Raw genomic sequence first — 17,485 nt, 5'->3', positions numbered from 1 at the left:
CCTGTTAAGAGGCACTTGCCAAGCGTGTCAACTGAAATTTGATTTATAAAAGCTAAAATACTTCAGAGCCTCCATTAGTGGCGGGGAGAGAAAATAGCAATTTCACCTATCCATCTCTGGCACCTTTGACTTAATGGCAATATTCTATGTTCGACACCATGGTCTGAGGAGCTTTTAATATTCAATGACATTTTCGTAGAAACCCAATTAAGCATTAGTCACATACAGTTGTCAAACGTGACAAAAGTGCAACCCCATAATTTAGGAATAGCCTTTGGTTGGTCTTTATAAAAATCCCATCAACAGCAGAAAGGAAGTGTTTCAGAATGTTTCTGCAATAACTTTCAGGACCAACCTCAAGAATTTGCTGTGCACGGAGTTCTTTCTCCATACGAATTTGCTGAATGCGCTTGATCTTCTCCTGGTAAAAAGGATGAGAGCAAGATCAAATGAATTAACTTTTAAGTCATGCATGTTATAGAGCGGGGAGTAGTGTGTGTGTGCGTGTGTGCGTGTGTGTGTGTGTGTGTGTGTGTGTGTGTGGGGGGGGGGGGGTTGAAGAAGCAGTGGTTCTATGCAGATCAGGAAGGTGCAGCATCTTGAAGGTTAGCATCTTCCTTTTAGAATTTCAAAGCAACTCAACTGTGCTTTAAATTATTTCACATTGGAGGGCACATACAGTACCCTGAATACCATTTGTTTGTCGATGCCAGATAAAAACAATCTTGTCAAGTAATGCAGGCAGTTTGGTCCACAAAAACCCTTACTTGCTGTTTGAAAATCTTCATGTGTTCCTTCTTTTTTCGCCTCTCTTCAGCAGCCATGATTGCTAGAAGACACAAATCAATTAAGCTTCTGTTATACAGAATGTGGTCAGGATTATAAGTGATAAGGATAGATAAGTGAAGGTCCGATTAGAAGCCAAAGGCTAACCATGTTGTCTTCTTGCCTCCTTTGCAGCGTGTGCCATGGCCTGCTTCTCTAGCTTTCTCATCATTTTGATCTGAGCTGCTTGCCGGGCGATTTCTGCAAGACGACGAGGACGTGCGTTAGAAATTACTTGGCTTAATGGCGGTAAAGACAACCCAGATTCCCAGATGATCTTGCAAAAAAGGTGATAATGACCTTGAGCTTCCAGCTTACGAAGAAGCTTGGCCTCATTGGCATCGTGGAGGTGAACTTCAGCGACATTAGGAGGGTGTCCTTTCGTACTCCTGACCCCGGTGCCGTCAACTGCCTGTTGGTTCTCCGACTTGTTGTGACGGCTACGTCGCCCATCCATCGCTATGATACTGGGAACAATCTCCTCCTCGCTCAACAAGCACCACTGCAAACCCTTCGTACATGGAAAGAGAAGAGACAGGTGGTTACAACCCCAAGATGATAAAAGGGATATTTCACTTTAAAAAATACTTTTGGTCATTTCATCGTCTACTCAGGCTTAATTGTGAACAACCCAGACAGTGTTTAAGTTGCTCGATTCAGTTTATATATTTGATCGATACCAGTAGACGCCCAAAAGGGCGAGGTCGTGTGTGATGGCACGAGACCTGGGCACCATAATATGGGGCTTTCCCCATGTATGGGGATTTTGAGTGAAACACTGACTGACTGACTGACGGGAAATGCATGATTACATAGTTAACTGGGACCTTTACGGCAACCACAGTGGTTATCAAGAGTAACGATATGATCATATATTGGTATTCCCATATATGGACTTAATATTGATCACAGTCAAGGATCTCCATAACAGGAATTGTGGGTTATGCGACAAAAACGCAAGATTTCATAGTTATCTGTGACCTTCGGTCGCGATATAAAACCCGATCGCTAAGATAATATGTTTTGACAGAGCCGTTGCTAGGCAACGCCTTGTGCAATGCTCAGTGTCATGTTTCGCGCATGCGCGCAGCCATTCACTTCCTTGTTTACTGGCCGACAAAACTGTCTATTCTCTCTAAATCTACGTCGCTGTCCATGGTTTTGATGAGAACGGCTATGTTCTGTCCTAATTTCTGACTTATCCAAGCATCTCCTTTGGAATATTAACACTGCTAAAGAGAGACCAGATATGACAGCACGAGGTAGTAATGGAACATTATACCTCCCGGTTTGGGGGGGAAATGGAAGGAGGGCATTTCTGAGTCAAATCTGCCTCATCTGCAGGGCACGCTAGCGCCTTTATTTTGAAAAATTCCGGCACACTGGAAGTGTTAATACTTCACCGGCCAGGATTAATTAATTAATTCACCTCGTGCTGTCAGGATTTCACCTGTTCAACACTTATTTTGAAGAGCCAAAAATATGGGACCGGAAATGATGTTGTCTAACTAGTGTGTGTGTTGTTACATATCACTTCCGGTCCCCAATCGGGGTATTGACATCATCATCGTGAATTTACAGTGCCACTAGTCATTACTTGTATAAATAATCTTATTGTGATCATTCTAGCTACAAAGTCCACCATTTTTTTAAATAATAATAACAAATAACAATACAAAAATGCTGAAAACAGAAATAAATTAGTTATTTACCTGGGGTCCTTCTCTGGCTTCATAGAAGTCACCAACTTTAATCTTTGTACTAAAGCTGAAGTTGTCCCTGGAGATTTCAGTTATTCCGTTCCTGGATAAGTACTGCAGAGAAAACAAAGAAGACCATTTAAATTCAGGTACACTTTCTCCCGGTACATCAATTACTATAAATTGGGCACGTCTGCTGTCATTTACCCATTTCCCACCTGAAGGCAATCAACTTTCACAAAACACTCTTCAGAACGTACATTCATTTCAAAGCATACTGAAAAATAGAGTACAGTTTACCTGTAACTCGCTATTGGCTTACCTTCATTACATCAGGATACTGGCGTAACTTCTTCCCACACGGGGCATAGTAAGCTACCTCTCCTTGCAGACGGCCTCCCACTGTCCTGATACGGGTCTCTCTCTGCCACCTGAAATAAAGGAACGTTAAGGTTGATTTAGATCTTTTTGCTGGTGTCATGCACCCCAAGAATAGCCGATCTGTACATAACAAGCTCACAACGCATCGCAGCACGACACATTGTGAGCTTGTAGATGGCAACCAAGTATAACGGGAAGTACAGATGATACAAGATAATTAGTGAGACACAACCATCAATATGTGAAGTTATGTCTAAATATCAGTAGATCGCTTGTGTCTTCATAAAATGGTCTATAGAATATAGATGAACAAATATTTCTCAGATTAGAAAATTCCATGATATCAGTCTTCTTTCAGGGCATTTCTGCAGAATGCCTTGGAAAAAGTGTTAGTTCGAGTGTCTGTATCCAGCCATAAGTCTCTCCCCCTTATTCATAGCTCCCCGCAGACAAAGAGGTGCACTAGCCTAAATGAGCCATTTACAGCTCAGCTGCTCGCTGTGTGCTCAGTGGCCTAGGTAGTACCCTCAGACTCTTTTTTAGCAATCAGGCTTTCCTAGATGGCCATAAGCCAAGCAGCACACCACAGTTCCCATGAGCTCCGCTGGAGTGCAGCCACAGCGCACAGAAAAAGGCCTGTGGGGTCTTTGCACTGGGACAGCACGGTGGATAATGTACTGTATATAGGCTTGTCGCCTCTCCTTCCCCTGTGAACCTGCTGATTAAAAACATCCCTGGCAAGATGAAAGACAACCCTGGTTCTGAGGCCATGGCATTTGTTGGGGAGGGAGCTGCTAATGTTGTACGTCTGTGTTGAGGCTGGATGTGATTAACCCCTTGTATCCGAGCTGCAGCATTTCCTGTCCGCTGTGGCCCGCGCTGGTCAAGTCTGGCTTTGTGTATAGAGGAAGCCAGCCAGGGATGTTTACTGTGGTCTACTTGTTAACATCTTTATATGGAGAAAGTAATGTTACTGTTAACTAAAGTTAAAGTGTTCTGATTGTGTAATTTGTGATCTTTGGCAAGACTCATGGTGAGAGTGTGGCCACACTGCAAGCAAATCTAACAGTAGATGGCTGTGTCAAGTCAATTAATTGGCATGGGAATCGTGTATACACATAATGCTTTAATTATGCTAGTAGAAGTAACAAAGAGTAACAAATTGGTGGTATGTTTGTAGCAGAACACAGTAAAATCATTTATCCTCAGTATTCATTTATCCATTTTGTAAAAATAATGTACAAATGGAACCAAATTGACATGGTCGATTTATACACTCTCATAGTTAAATGAACACTCAGTATTTACAGTGTAGTGTGTGTGTGAGTGTGTGAGTGTGTGTGTGCTGTATGCATGTGTGTATATATGTATTTAGAGTGAGCTGTCTCACCCAAAATCGAGTGGTAATCGCAGCACTCGCTCATCCGTTACCCTCCTCCTCTTCCCTGATCCTAGGAGGAAACAGAAGAAATGACTCATTGCTTCTGGCAGCTCCTTTGTGACCTGAGAAAATGCACAAAACCTGCCATGTTTTGCAGAGGTGCCCTTTCCCCAAAATAAAAAAAGGTCTGTGTCATCTCATTTATCATAACCCAGAAAGTAAGAAGCCATCATAGACAGTATCAGTTGTTTTACATTGAAAATGCAATGCTACAACAGTGTAAAAAAAAACACATTTTAAACAGGTCTAAAAATGTATCTTAAAAATTGCAATTCAAGGACGGGGGTTGGGAAATCAAAGTTACTCCACAGCTGAACTCAAAAGGAAGAAGAATTGCATGCTTTCCCCACAGGCAAGTGACAATTCAGCTTCACAAGTAATGTAATCTGCTCCATGAGTCAGCATGTACAGTATCAGGTTTATTCAACATCTGCCTGGCTGTTCTTTATAAAGCAAATGCCTGTTGGATATCATCAAAACAATGACCAAACCATTTCTGCCATTACGTTCACTTGGAACTGGAACTAAATGTACAACAATCTTTTCCTGCTGGAAATAAATACTGCCTCTTTCTCCCAAACTGGATAATGTGACGAAGCAGAGAGGGGAGAGGCGATAACAGTCTGGGCTGCCAACAATACACAATTGCAGAAAAAGAAACGCGGGGCTGACTTTGGCCGCAATGCTGTTTTGATATCTGAATGACCAAGACTTTCTTGACGTCCTGAACCACACGCTAATGATCTTTCGTGACCTGAAGGAATCTCATACTATTGTTGTGTTGTAACTCTAGCATTCGGCTTGTGTCATTCTATTGTGTGTTTAGGTGACTGAGACGCAGGGGGTGTCTTTGTTACCGGGTGATGTGGCGAGCAAGGAGGGGGACGGGGAGGGGCCGGTGTCATAGAAGGTCACAGCGCCAGGGACCGACAGGCCACAGGGCAGGCTGGGGGGCTTGATGACCTGAAGGTTGAGCGGGGAGCAGCTGGTTGAGAGGCTAGAGGACGAGCTGTGGAGGGAGGTCTTGCAAAGTTTCTGGGGGGTCCGCTCTGCATCCGTGTCTGTCTCATCGTGTTCCTTCACGTCTTCCTCGGAGCCATCAGAATCGCTCTCCGGATTACTCTCGGACTCTGCGGGGGGCCGGAATGCCCGCGTGAGACAAAGAGGGAAAACGACAGGGAGAGATGATGATGAATAAACATGTTCCAATTAACATTCCTCTCACATCCGAACCACAGGTGAGGTTGATAATCTTTTAGTCACTTTTAGTTAAAAAAAACCTCTTTAGAACAGCTTCTATCTTTAATAATGCGCTGTATATCGGCGGCACAAATCAAATTATAGACCAAGCTATCCAACCGACCTGACAGGCTACCGTCAGAATCTACATCATCGTCGTCTTCATCATCTTCATCATCGTCTTCATCATCCCCCAGTGAGTCATCAGAGTCCTTGCTGCTGGGAATGTCGGACTCTGTGCCTTTGAACAGTTCTACGAGGGGCTGGGACATGGTTTTGGAGAGGCTCTTTTCCACATGTAGAGGCTTGGGAGCCTTGTTCTTCCTGGGTCTGTGGGTCAGGCCGGATGAGGTAGAGGCTTTGGACAGACCCACGATGGTAGCCGAGGGCTCCTTGGTGTCAGAGCTCAGGTTGACAGGCATAGGAACAGCAGGGCCGGCGGCTGTGAGTAGGGTCTTGCTGCTCTGGCTACGGGGCTTGGAGAGGAGGGCCAGCGGGGCGTCTTGAACAGGACCGTGGATGACCCCGTTGGGGTGGTGGTTGAGGAACAGGTTGGTGTGGTGGTTGCCGTGCGGGGGCGGGAGCACGCGGCAGCCGGGCATCTCCTGAGACAATTTAGGAGGTGGCAGCGTTGATATGGAGGAAGCCAACCTTTTGTGACTTTTGTACATGTCCTGGGTTTTCGGTGCAAGAGTGTGTTTGAAGGAATCTTGGGGGAGGAAGGGCTATATGAAAAAGCAAAGCAATTTAGTTATTTGCATAGCGTGCAAATCATTTCCATTACTATGAATGCGTGAATGGAGGTGAAGTATATAATGCAGTGTTATTGTTTTGGGAGAGAAAAGACAATGAACAGAAGACTCTCCTGCCAACATCGATAAAACAAAGAAAGGCTGCTGAGCAAAAAATATATTAAAAAACCTTCGGCTTAGTGCAATCATGTGGCTTTAGCTGTCAACTCATGTGTGCTGGTTTTGTCATACCACGGCCATCGACAGCTCATATGTATTATTGTGAGATCGTCACGAATAAAATAAAAAACTCGTCACAGACTGCCCCACTATCGCCATTTCCCAGAGTAGTGACAATAATTGAATCCTTTAAAAAGAGTCAGATTTGTTATTCTTACATAACAATGAGCATCCAAAGCATTACAGTTAATTGCTTGTCAGCTTTAGTGAAGTATTTCCAATCAAACTAAATACATTGTCACTGTCACTTTCACACATGTGGAGGGCCAAGCCGGCATACAGTACAATCAAAGTGCTAATAACAGTGCTTAGACGTTTCATTTTCTGCTGAGAGGGAACCCACTGACCTTCTAAAAATCTGCATGTCAGAAACAATGATAGCCAAACGGATATTAAAACATCCACGAGAAAAATCCTATAAAAGAGCTATTACAAAAGAGGATGTAGAATGGAACAAATCTACTTTAAAATAATGAACTTCAGCTGAGAGTTTTTGTTTTATTCAGTAACTGAGTAATGAGTATATGAGATGAATAAAATAAAATAAAATAAACAAATTACCCAAGATTTGATAAGTGTAAATAATCGACATGATAACTCACCTGCTTCAACATTAAACAGTTTGTGTGTATTGAGGCTTCATCTAGGAAGTTCCTGGTGCCTGCCTTTACACTATCCATGATCCTCGTGTGCTCGTGAGACACTGTCAAAGACTTGGGTTTATGTGAGGGCGAGAGAGTTGGGGGTTTGGGCGAAGAAGACAGAGAGGGGGGTTTCGGGGACGAGGAGAGAGACAGGGGCTTGGGAGAGGAGCATAGAGAGAGGGGTTTGGGTGAGGAGCAGAGGGAGAGAGGCTTGGGAGAGGAAGAGAAAGAGTTGTGCTTCGGCGAGGGAGAGTGAGGATAGTGCTTTGGCGACGCCGCGAGGGGGAAGTGTTTGGGCGAGGAGGAGGAGAAGTGCATCGGTGAGGAGGATGAGGAGGAGAGAGAGGAGAAGGGCTTGGGCGAGGACCTGGGGGGCAGAGGGGAGACCTCCCGATGGTGGGACTGGGTAATCATCGCCAGGGGCTTGCTGCCAGCCACCAATCCTGTGGCCTGGATGACGCTGGCATGCTGCTGGCCTTCCTCCTCCCTGAGCTTGGAGCTCTGGAAGAGTGCAGCCGTGGACCGGAGCAGGGAGGTGTGGTGGTGCAGCAGGAGAGGGAGGTACGAGGAAGATGGAGGAACATCATCGTAACGCTTCTGAGAAGCAATGCTCAGGCATTCCCGTGCCCCACTTCCCTCGGACATGGAAGATCTCTTCTTTTTGCTCTCAGCAGGACTCTGCGTCAGATCCTGGGTTTATCCAGAAGGGTGATGAGGAGGGGGTGGGGGCAGGGGACAGGACAGCGTCACAGCAGTACAGGGGCAGCTATGGCATACATGCCAAGTGTGTCACATTGCAATTGCTCTTGACATTTTAAAATCACACTAGAATTCAGCTCATTTGCACTCAGTAATACTTTTGATGCAACAGAAAACAATACAGTAAAACTACGATTACAAAAATGATGTACCTTTTATCTAGATAATATATTGCTACAGAATTCACTATCTGAAATTAAATCAAAATGTAGTTTGTAGCGTTCATTTTTTATGGTATTTTGATTGAGTACAATGGAAACAAGCCCCCAGGACTTTTTGGTTTTACCCTGTTAAAGCCTTAATGTGCCACGTGCCATTTACATTTCTGACTAATAAAGTATTCAATCAAATAAAAAACCTTCCTGACGTCCCATGTAATTGTTCAACAAATTTTGCCCGTTACATTTAATTGACTCCATGTGTCCCGTTGTTCGGCACAATCGAGGGACACGCAGAACTGCAAATGGATCTTCAATTAAAAGGCTTTTGATCGAACACGTACCTTTTTAGCATGTAAAAAAGTGATACAAATCGTTATTGGCTCTTCTCGAGTGTTTGCATACAACTGTACACACGAACTGGCAGTTCAAGTCAGCTGCACACACCTTTAACTTCCTCTTCACGCTACTCTCCTTCTCGGAGTCGGAATCGTCGCTGTCGTTGCTCTGATCGTCATCGTCCTCGTCGTCCTCGTCCAGGTCATCTAAGTCGCTGCTGCTCTCCCCGCCACTGGAGCAGTCTGACGAGGAACCCGATTGGCTGCCGCTCATGCTGGAGGTCTCCAGTGTCTTCTTGATGAGCTTCTAGAACGAGACAGTGGACTCAGTCACAGTAAAAGTATTGGTTTTAATAACCTCTGGAGAGTGTACACATATAACCAAATGGACTTGTAAGGATCCATTTGATTACATGTTCTATTAGCTTTATTATGTCATTTATTTTGTGAATATATATACATTTTGTCCAATCTGTATGGTAGACTACGTGAATACAATATAATTTGTGCAATTGGGATGGTTGTATTTGGCCTCCCTTCTCTTCTCTTTTTTTTTTTTGTCCCACAATTTTGTAACCCATTTTCACCCCTGTGTCAATTATCTAATGTGATCCTGGGCTCTACACACCCTCTGCCAACCTAGTCCCCATATATGGGAGAGCAACAGACTTGAACTCATGCTTCCTTCATGCCTGAGTGTCCAAGGTGCTCCTTTTGCACCTGACAGGAGGGAGTTTCCCTGGTTGGACGTACAGTAACGCGTGGAAGGAACACGTTATTCCAACCAGGACATGCAAACTCAACACAGAAGGGCCCTTTCGCCAACCCCGCCTCGGGTATGGGCACTGATGATGCAGAGGAGGAAACATGCCACCAGCACCCACAGCATCCCGAGCGGGAATCGAACCCAGGACTACCAACTGTGCCACCGTGCCCCCCTCCCTGATCTTCTATTGAGAAATTTAGATCATGTGTCTGGTTGGACACAACCTTTGACACAAATGTTGACCAGAATGTCAAAATGAAATTTAGCAGGTAATGGAGCAGGTAGGCTCCATTAGCGCAGTGATTGCCCACACCTGCAAATGGATTACTTAACCACTGTTTCACAGTCAGTTTGCACTCTTCACAATTCTTCACAAATACAGAGATATCCATGTGGGACACATGATAGTTAAAACGGGTGCTATGACACGTTGACAGCAGGTATTATTAGGTTCCCAAGTTGCATCGCTCTCAAGTAGGCCGGTGGCCAACAGGCACGTACAGGTCTAGTGTAGCTTTAAATGAACACTGAGATTTTACTGTGTATCCATCAAGTGAGCACTTTAGCAAACATTACATTATATTTTAGTATTGACCTTTTCCTTAGTACTCTTCTGTTGCACTTGGACCACATCCTGGCTGCCCTTGTGACTCCTTCCACTGCCATTGGCAGTCTTGGTCTTCTCCATGGTTCCCTTTGCTAGAAATGGAAGGGGGTTCCCAGCAGATATAGAGGAAGTGCTGCCACCATTCATGCTTCCGTTTACCCCTATAGAAACAAGCACACTGAGCGTCATAGTAGGTATGCACGAAGACCTGCTTTAGTAGTGGAATGGACAGAAAATAATCAGTGGGAAGAGACAGATATCAACTCTAAAACCCAAACCACACCAAATCGTCGGGTTGGTACAAAACGGTTTTTAAGGCACCAATGCAACTCATTGCAACTCAATGAGTTGGATTGGTGTGGTTTACCTTAAAAACAATTTTGTCCCAACCTGACCCTTTGGTGTGGTTTGGGCTTTGGGCCCAAACTGCACCAACGCAACTCCTTGCAACAAAACAGTTTTAAGGAGACTGTACACCATTTTCTTTTCAGATGTTTTCCATGAGCTTTCCATGATCATTTCATCATCTTATTATTATATTCTATAGTATGCAGTATGGGTGGGAGGGATTGAGGGCTTTCTTTCTCCTTTTGTCTTTTTTTCTTTCCTTTTGTTTTCTATAAAAGAAAGAAATCATACATCATATCATAATGTTTGTGTTGCAATTTATAGCCTGTTCTCAATAAAAACCTATTTGACAAAATGGATTTAAGGACATGTCACACCAATGCAACTCCTTGCAACTGCCATTGGGTAATAACTACATGTGACTACTCGAGACTGTTTGGTTACAAGGAGTTGCAGATTGTTATGTATAACGCCATGGCTGTCTGGGAATGTGCTGAGCAGGGAGTAATATATAAGCAGAGCCTGAACACAGAGATCAAATATAATATAATAATATATTTATATTTGTGAGTTATCTGACTGAACTGTATTTCATATAAGGAAAAGCTTGTTATGTTAAGTATTTTACTATTGTAATGTATGCATAGATGGTCACCTTGCACCTGTTACAAGCCAACGTATGAATTTGCATGTCTTGCTTTTGCCTAAAGGGGACAATTACTCGTTATAGATATTGTACATCAGCCAATAATTTTCTTATATAGAGTCATTCTGTAAATTACTGAATTGCTTCAAAGTCAAAGCTGTGTACTGCACCTTTGGCAGCGGCTCGTCCATTCTTGCTGGGGGTCCTCGACTGAAAGTGAGCAGGAGGATCATGGCCCTGGAAGGGGGTCGCAAAAAGGGGAGGTAGACCCAGGAGAGGAGGGAAGAAGGCAGCCGCAGCTCTGCCGTGCGCCTCGGAAGCCCTCCACCAGTCTGAAATAAGAGAGAGACACTGTCAGTCTTTAATGGCCAGTATTAAACAGTATATTATGCAGTGTCTGCAATATCTACGAAAGCTGTGCTTCCTGTAGGTGTTATCAAGGTGATGACTGAGTTATCACTCCTATCACACGGCCTGTATAGGTCCTATTTGTTGCCTTGTTGTACCAAGCTCCATACAAGATGACCCATGCATTCCACGGGCTGTGTGATTACATTCCTTTATTCTTAACATGTTGCGGGAAGTAAATTCAAAACAGACTCCCATGAGTTCATCGTCGCAGGATAGAAACTCCAGATTTGCAACTCTTTCTGCTGGACATTTCACAGCTGCAACAACACAGCCTCCCAGGAGCAGCAATCCCTCTAAAATGGCATCTGCTTTCTAAAATGGAGTCCTTTGTGTTGTAATGATCACTCAGTATCTCATTCAGAATGCATTGTGTCACACCGAGTGGTAAGAGAGAATAAAGGCAGTCATCATTAAGAAAAAATAATAATAATCACACCCGTGTGAAGTGAGGGGCGGTCTTATCATCGTACCAATCACTGTTTCGTCTTCAATGTTTGTGTTACGCAATGTTTGTGTTTACACAAACACTCGAAATTGTCCATTCATTGTCAATAGCGTTTAATGTTTGTGTTAGGACAAAGTTTGTGTTTGCACACACACTAAAAGCTGGACATAGGAGGGGCTATCGCTATCTTATGATCATACATCAGCCAATGAAATCTTCACATTCTGTGCTCATACCCCATGTGTCAATTGCAAAGGAAACCTAAAATCAACACCAGAAATGTAAAATAAGTGTGTCGGAATCATTTCTATTTTAGGCTATGGTATTGTTGTGGACAGTCACAGTCGAGCTGTCTTGGGAACAGATAGGCCATATCATAAAAGTGATTCATGCCGTCATAGCAGAGACCTTAGGAACAGCGCGCGCACACACACACACACACACACACACACACACACACACACACACACACACACACACGACAGCTTCCTTACCTGGAAACGTACCAAGCTGAGAGTGAGCAGCCAAGGCAGCCGACACGCCCAGCGTCCCCAGGCCTCCAAACTCAGAGCGGCCCGAGCTTGTCGTGTACAGCCCAAACGCTGGATGGCTGACTAGAGGAAAAGCACCGGAGATGCCAGACATGAAATGTGAATCACCCGCCGTCCGGAACAAATGGCCTGGAGAACAAAGAAGACTACTTGAAGCATGTTGATGATTCAAATGAGGAAAAAAGAAGAACAAAACAAAGTACTATACACTCGTCCACGGATTTGAAATACCATGGCTGAATTATTCATTTGTACAATCATTAATTCTTAATATTGTGACAAAGTCTCATTTAGGGATCTCTTTCAACACCGGTTAATTGACGTTTTTAAGCATTAACAATAAGAGACATTAGAGTATGTAAAGAAGCAGACTGGTTATGCTTGATCTGCTCAAACATGCTTAAGCAAATAGGAAACACAGCAGCCATGGGAGCCTGGGAATCTGTTCAGAGAGCGATGATCATGAATGTTTTAGAGTCTGGGGCACCCGCTCATGTTTGAATAATTAGAGAAGTTCAGGAAACTATTACAATGTAAACACTGCGTGATCGTGATGTATAGGATAATCATTCCATAAGGGGAAAAAGCAAACACATGGAGAAAAGAAATCCCACATACGCCATTGGCAGACCGCGTATATTCTACTCGTCAGTCTTTCTGTGACAGACATATCTGAATAGTGTGCTTCAGTTTCCACAAGTACTTGAGACACTATGAGCTCAATAGAATCCAACATATCGCCAACTTTGTCCACTCACCTCACCTGGTGATATAGTGAACCAATAGCAAACATATTTCATGGAAATGTCAACACCGCAGACAAACTGGGTGTGTGTAAATAAATAAATAGCTTGTGTCAGATGTTCTTATCTGATGCCTGCGTCAGGTGATACAGTAGGCATCAAAACCCATGTGTGGATGAATCCATCAAAGCATTGTTTAGACCAAAGTACCAAAGAGCAAAGTCCTAACATTGAATGCCTTCTTAATTTAACTTACCCCTATGATATGATGTGCAATATGCATTAAGGAAAATGTTCACTGCATGGGTTACAGTAGCTTAACGTGAAGAAGTTATTTTCTAGCCACGGCATGACAACATCTATGATGTCACTACGTTTAACAAACAATAGATGAAACTCTCATCAAAACCAATGGGATGCACTAGCATGACATTACAGTAAACAGGTTTCAGGATACAGGCCTGGGTGTGGGAACAGAGTAATGTGATCCATATTATATATTTTTTCACGTTTAATCTATGTTATGGGTGTTTATTGTATGGCATCTGGTTTGTAAATGGTCTATAAACATATTCAGGGCAGCAGTACGTCTTAATTTATGCTGACAATTTACAGCATGAAATCTCACCCCTAAAATCTTAAGTCAAGTAAAATCCTTAGTATTAATTTATCCATTTGAAGTGTACAATTCTGTATTTTTTTCTATTTCTGATTAACAAGTGGCCATGATTACCATCTTATGCACTGATTTCCTGCGGTTGGTCATGTCACTCAATCAATCAAATGACAAATGGGTGTAAAAGCATAGGTCTCCCTTTTTATTTACCAGAAGAAACATTCAGGGCATGATGATACCACTCATTTTATTATTAAAATAATATCATACCACTGCTACAGTATCTCCAGAGGGTTACTGGGGGGAGAAAAACAACAACTTTGAAGTGTTGTTCGTTATTGAGACTTTTGCTGCTCTTAACCTTGCAGCAGATCCTTCTCCACTAATACATTCTGGAGGGATTTGCAAACCACCCATATCGCCGTCAATTAAAATCCATTAACATAATACTTTTTAATTGCTTCCGTGACCTCATAACAAGATCAAGGTCATTGGTGTTCGGAATGAGTCTCCCTTTGTCATTCAGATGTGGTCCACATCAAGAATCTATTCAAGACACTAGCAATTCACGTTTTGTTTGTTTTTTTACCCCCAGACAATCGCAGATATACAAGCTCCTAACACGTCACAAATCAACACCTTGTAGATTGGTTATTTTTGCAGTGTGTAAAATAGGCCTTGTTAAATGTGTCCAACAACGTAATCTTTCACATACTTCAAAACAAGGGACGACCGATAGCCGAGTGTTTACGGAGCATATCACATGGGCTCCATTTCCTGACAGCGAGTCCCCGGTTCAATTCCCAGACGGCCTGACCATTTGCTGCATGTCACTCTCCTACTCTCTCCATATTTCCTGTCTCTCTCCTGTAATCAAATAAAGGCTCAGAAAGCTAATGTGGGTGGGGCATTTAAAAAGTCATCTCACCTAGGCCAAGATGGAATTAGTTTTCAAGCCACCATGACTACTGAATACACTAAGAGGTACTGCAGAGGACATTCCTGACTTAGATAAATTAATCTAGCGAGTGTAGTGTAGTTAGTGATCTTAGAAGTGTATGAAAGCTCCAGCGTAATTCAATCACTTAGACTGGCTGTTGCCAACACTGTGATATCTTTTCTCTGCTTTCCATTGGGGATAAGAAATCGCTTAAAAAAAGAACTCAATTTACTTCCTTCTCATAACAGCAGAGATGCCACTGCGCTTTCGGCATTTAATACGGTGTTCAGTCCCAAATAAATTATCTGGAAGATCTCAGAGCACGTGTAGTGTAGGGGTGTGTGTGTGTGTGTGTGTGTGTGTGCGCGCGAGCACACACGCGTGCAGGGGGGGTGTAATGAATAATTTATGAGAATGTCTCTAATGTGGTCTTCATTGTAACAGCATGACAAAAAAAAACACTATTTTTTAGGGCATTTCTTATCATGAAAGAACGGGGGGTGCAAATAATTTAAAAAGAAGAAGAAAATCACAAATCACAGTGTGAAAATTTGCATGTTATTTTCTGGTGAGGGGTAATCTGACAGCCTTATGCATCACCAATGTTCACTGCATAATGGCTTTGACCACAATTAGTATTCAGAGAAAACAAGAGGATGTTCGCGGCTGCACACGCACCACATGTGAGGCTGACAGACACGTCAAAATCACATGGGCTAAACTGGAGCTAAAGGTTGTCAACAGACATCCGAAAGGGTGCGCAGTGTGCGCACAGCTTTTTAATTGTTGGCATTCATTAATTCAATGGGTTTTCAGTTCCTACACAATACTGTCAGAAAAGTGAGACTAGCTGGCAGTCGAAGATGCTTTCAGGTGGCTTAATGATGCACAATCATAATTACTTGTATGTAAAAGCGCTCCCCCAAAAAAATGTGTACCAAATATGAAAATATAATGAGCTGGAAGTGAATAAGACATCCAAACAAAAGGTTCAATTTTGTGTACATTCTGTACATTCAATCTCCTGAATGGACAATGTGAGAATGTGGTGTCAAATAAAAAAATATGGAGGTAGCTTTCATGTGAAATTCCTAAATAATTTAAGAGTGTGTGTGTGTGTGTGTGCGCGTGCGTGCGCATGCGTACTGTATATAGAAGATAGAAGGGGGAGTGGGTAAGTCTGTACATACCACAGGTGGTGAGAGGGGAGCCCGCTGCCGGGCTGGGGGCCGGGCTGCACTTGGTAGAGGGTGACTGGGGCTGGGCTGGGGCCGGGCCCGGGGAGGAGCCACTCGAAGAGGAGGCCATGTGCAGGGAGGAAGACGGAGCCGGCGATGGGGAGGCCAGCCGCTCTCCAGACTCCATATCTGTCAAACGCAATCCAATCAACACTTTTACAATAGCATGGGGAAGAAAAGAAAAAGAAAAAAAGAAAAGAAAAGAAAAAAGAAAACCAACAACACTTATGACACATATCCCACTGAGACTCTCTCTGACACACATCTGAAATACCCTATACTGGAGCTCGGAGAAGCAAAGGACCTCTGTGGCTCCAAGTCTATGAGCTGGCCTTTGTGAGAGCCTCATTGAAGCCTGCTGTTTCACTCACATTATCACAAAAGGCAAGAGGAAGTGCAGCGAAGCAATCGCAAAACACACTTTTCAAAATAAGCACACGCAAACAGATAAAGGCACATACAGACATAGCACAAATAATGAACACACCCCTGCTGACAGATGTTCCATGTACTGGGGTTTTCTCCAAGCCATGTGAAAACTGCTGCTGTGCAAATGCGGTATCAATCTTTGGAGAATATGGGACGGCTAATGAAGCCCTCTGATAAAGCAGTGATACTGCACATTAATCAAGAGGAAAAAGTGCAACCCTTGATTTATTTGAAACGCGTCGTGTTAAGAGTCTGCTCCACAATTTCAAATATTGGCTAGTAGATTTACTAAGGCCCGACATGGGCTGCCTCTCTTCCGTTGACCCACCCTGGCCCCAGTTGCTCTGCCCATCATCCAAATGAAGCCAGCATGAGATTCTTTCCTAGTAGTCTTTCATCAGCACCACCATCTCCGGGCTTTTCTATTATTTATGCCACTTCACATCCAGGTGATCCTGGTGAAAGGGCCCACATCTGAAATCCTCTTTAACGCAGCCTACCAGATTGTGTTCTACAGCCCGCCTTTGTTATTGTATTGTACATTACACAAACAATTTCTAGATCTCCCTGGTGACTCTCCTCTGCGGAGAGCAAGAGCGGGGTGATTAAATCGCGGAGACAAAGCTATCCTCTGAATATCAAGTATCATCCCTCGCCAGGAACAACACTGATGAGACGCAAATTACATGAAAGCAAGCGCCACGGTGCACGGGAAAGGCCATCGCTTCCTGTGGCTGCCTGTGTGTGTGTGTGTGTGTGTGTGTGTGTGTGTGTGCGCGCCGCTTTAATTTAGGACATAGGAGAAGTAGTCATTATAATCCCTCTCTCGAAAAGAAAAGCATCTGCAATTCGACGTCGACTTCATCACATGCTTCTGCAATCTGCACTCATGCTTCATATGTGTGGATGCTGTTTCTAAGATCTCTCAACTCTGACCGTTACAATGATGAAATTAAACGACCCAAAGAAATGTGGCAGTGATTTTCACCAAGGCAGAAGGAAAAGACACTAGTGTTTGCGTGACTAATACGTCTGGTACACATTTAATCTTTCCTAATTATTTACCCACTTCTTCATTTTACTGTGAAATGTTGCAGATATAATTTCCTCTTGGGAAATCGCCATTGCTTTCCACAGCAAACGCAAACTGACATTTTCTGTCGATAGCAGACCTGAGGAATACATTTAGAACAAAAGCAGGTGTTTCCTCAACAAATGCTTCAAACTGGTTAAGAGCACACATTTGAAACTGAACTGACACAACAAAAAACAAGAAGTATGACAAATCT

The 17,485-nt window shown here is 43.4% G+C and overlaps 1 protein-coding gene across 9 annotated transcripts in view; it reads right to left on the bottom strand.

The window, feature by feature from the left end:
* Positions 1 to 17,485, bottom strand: part of LOC308331258 (bromodomain adjacent to zinc finger domain protein 2B-like) — a 67,962-nt gene that overhangs the window by 18,832 nt on the left and 31,645 nt on the right. For 8 of the 9 annotated variants that reach the window (XM_080786602.1, XM_080786600.1, XM_080786594.1 and 5 more), the window contains exons 3-17: positions 15,720 to 15,896; positions 12,174 to 12,359; positions 10,994 to 11,155; positions 9,818 to 9,990; positions 8,566 to 8,763; positions 7,160 to 7,891; positions 5,711 to 6,311; positions 5,205 to 5,477; positions 4,297 to 4,357; positions 2,848 to 2,956; positions 2,538 to 2,639; positions 1,126 to 1,336; positions 934 to 1,026; positions 768 to 829; positions 356 to 421 (exon numbers count right to left, since the gene is read on the bottom strand). In XM_080786602.1, coding sequence (XP_080642728.1) covers positions 356 to 421; positions 768 to 829; positions 934 to 1,026; positions 1,126 to 1,336; positions 2,538 to 2,639; positions 2,848 to 2,956; positions 4,297 to 4,357; positions 5,205 to 5,477; positions 5,711 to 6,311; positions 7,160 to 7,891; positions 8,566 to 8,763; positions 9,818 to 9,990; positions 10,994 to 11,155; positions 12,174 to 12,359; positions 15,720 to 15,894 — 3,204 coding nt within the window. In that variant the 5' untranslated portion in view covers positions 15,895 to 15,896. The remainder of the gene's footprint in view (positions 1 to 355; positions 422 to 767; positions 830 to 933; positions 1,027 to 1,125; positions 1,337 to 2,537; positions 2,640 to 2,847; positions 2,957 to 4,296; positions 4,358 to 5,204; positions 5,478 to 5,710; positions 6,312 to 7,159; positions 7,892 to 8,565; positions 8,764 to 9,817; positions 9,991 to 10,993; positions 11,156 to 12,173; positions 12,360 to 15,719; positions 15,897 to 17,485) is intronic. The other variant, XM_080786601.1, reaches the window with a different exon arrangement.

Source organism: Protomyctophum bolini, assembly GCF_963924005.1.
Source record: "Protomyctophum bolini genome assembly, chromosome: 16".
NCBI lineage: Eukaryota > Metazoa > Chordata > Actinopteri > Myctophiformes > Myctophidae > Protomyctophum > Protomyctophum bolini.
This window is presented reverse-complemented; position numbering and strand designations above follow the sequence as displayed.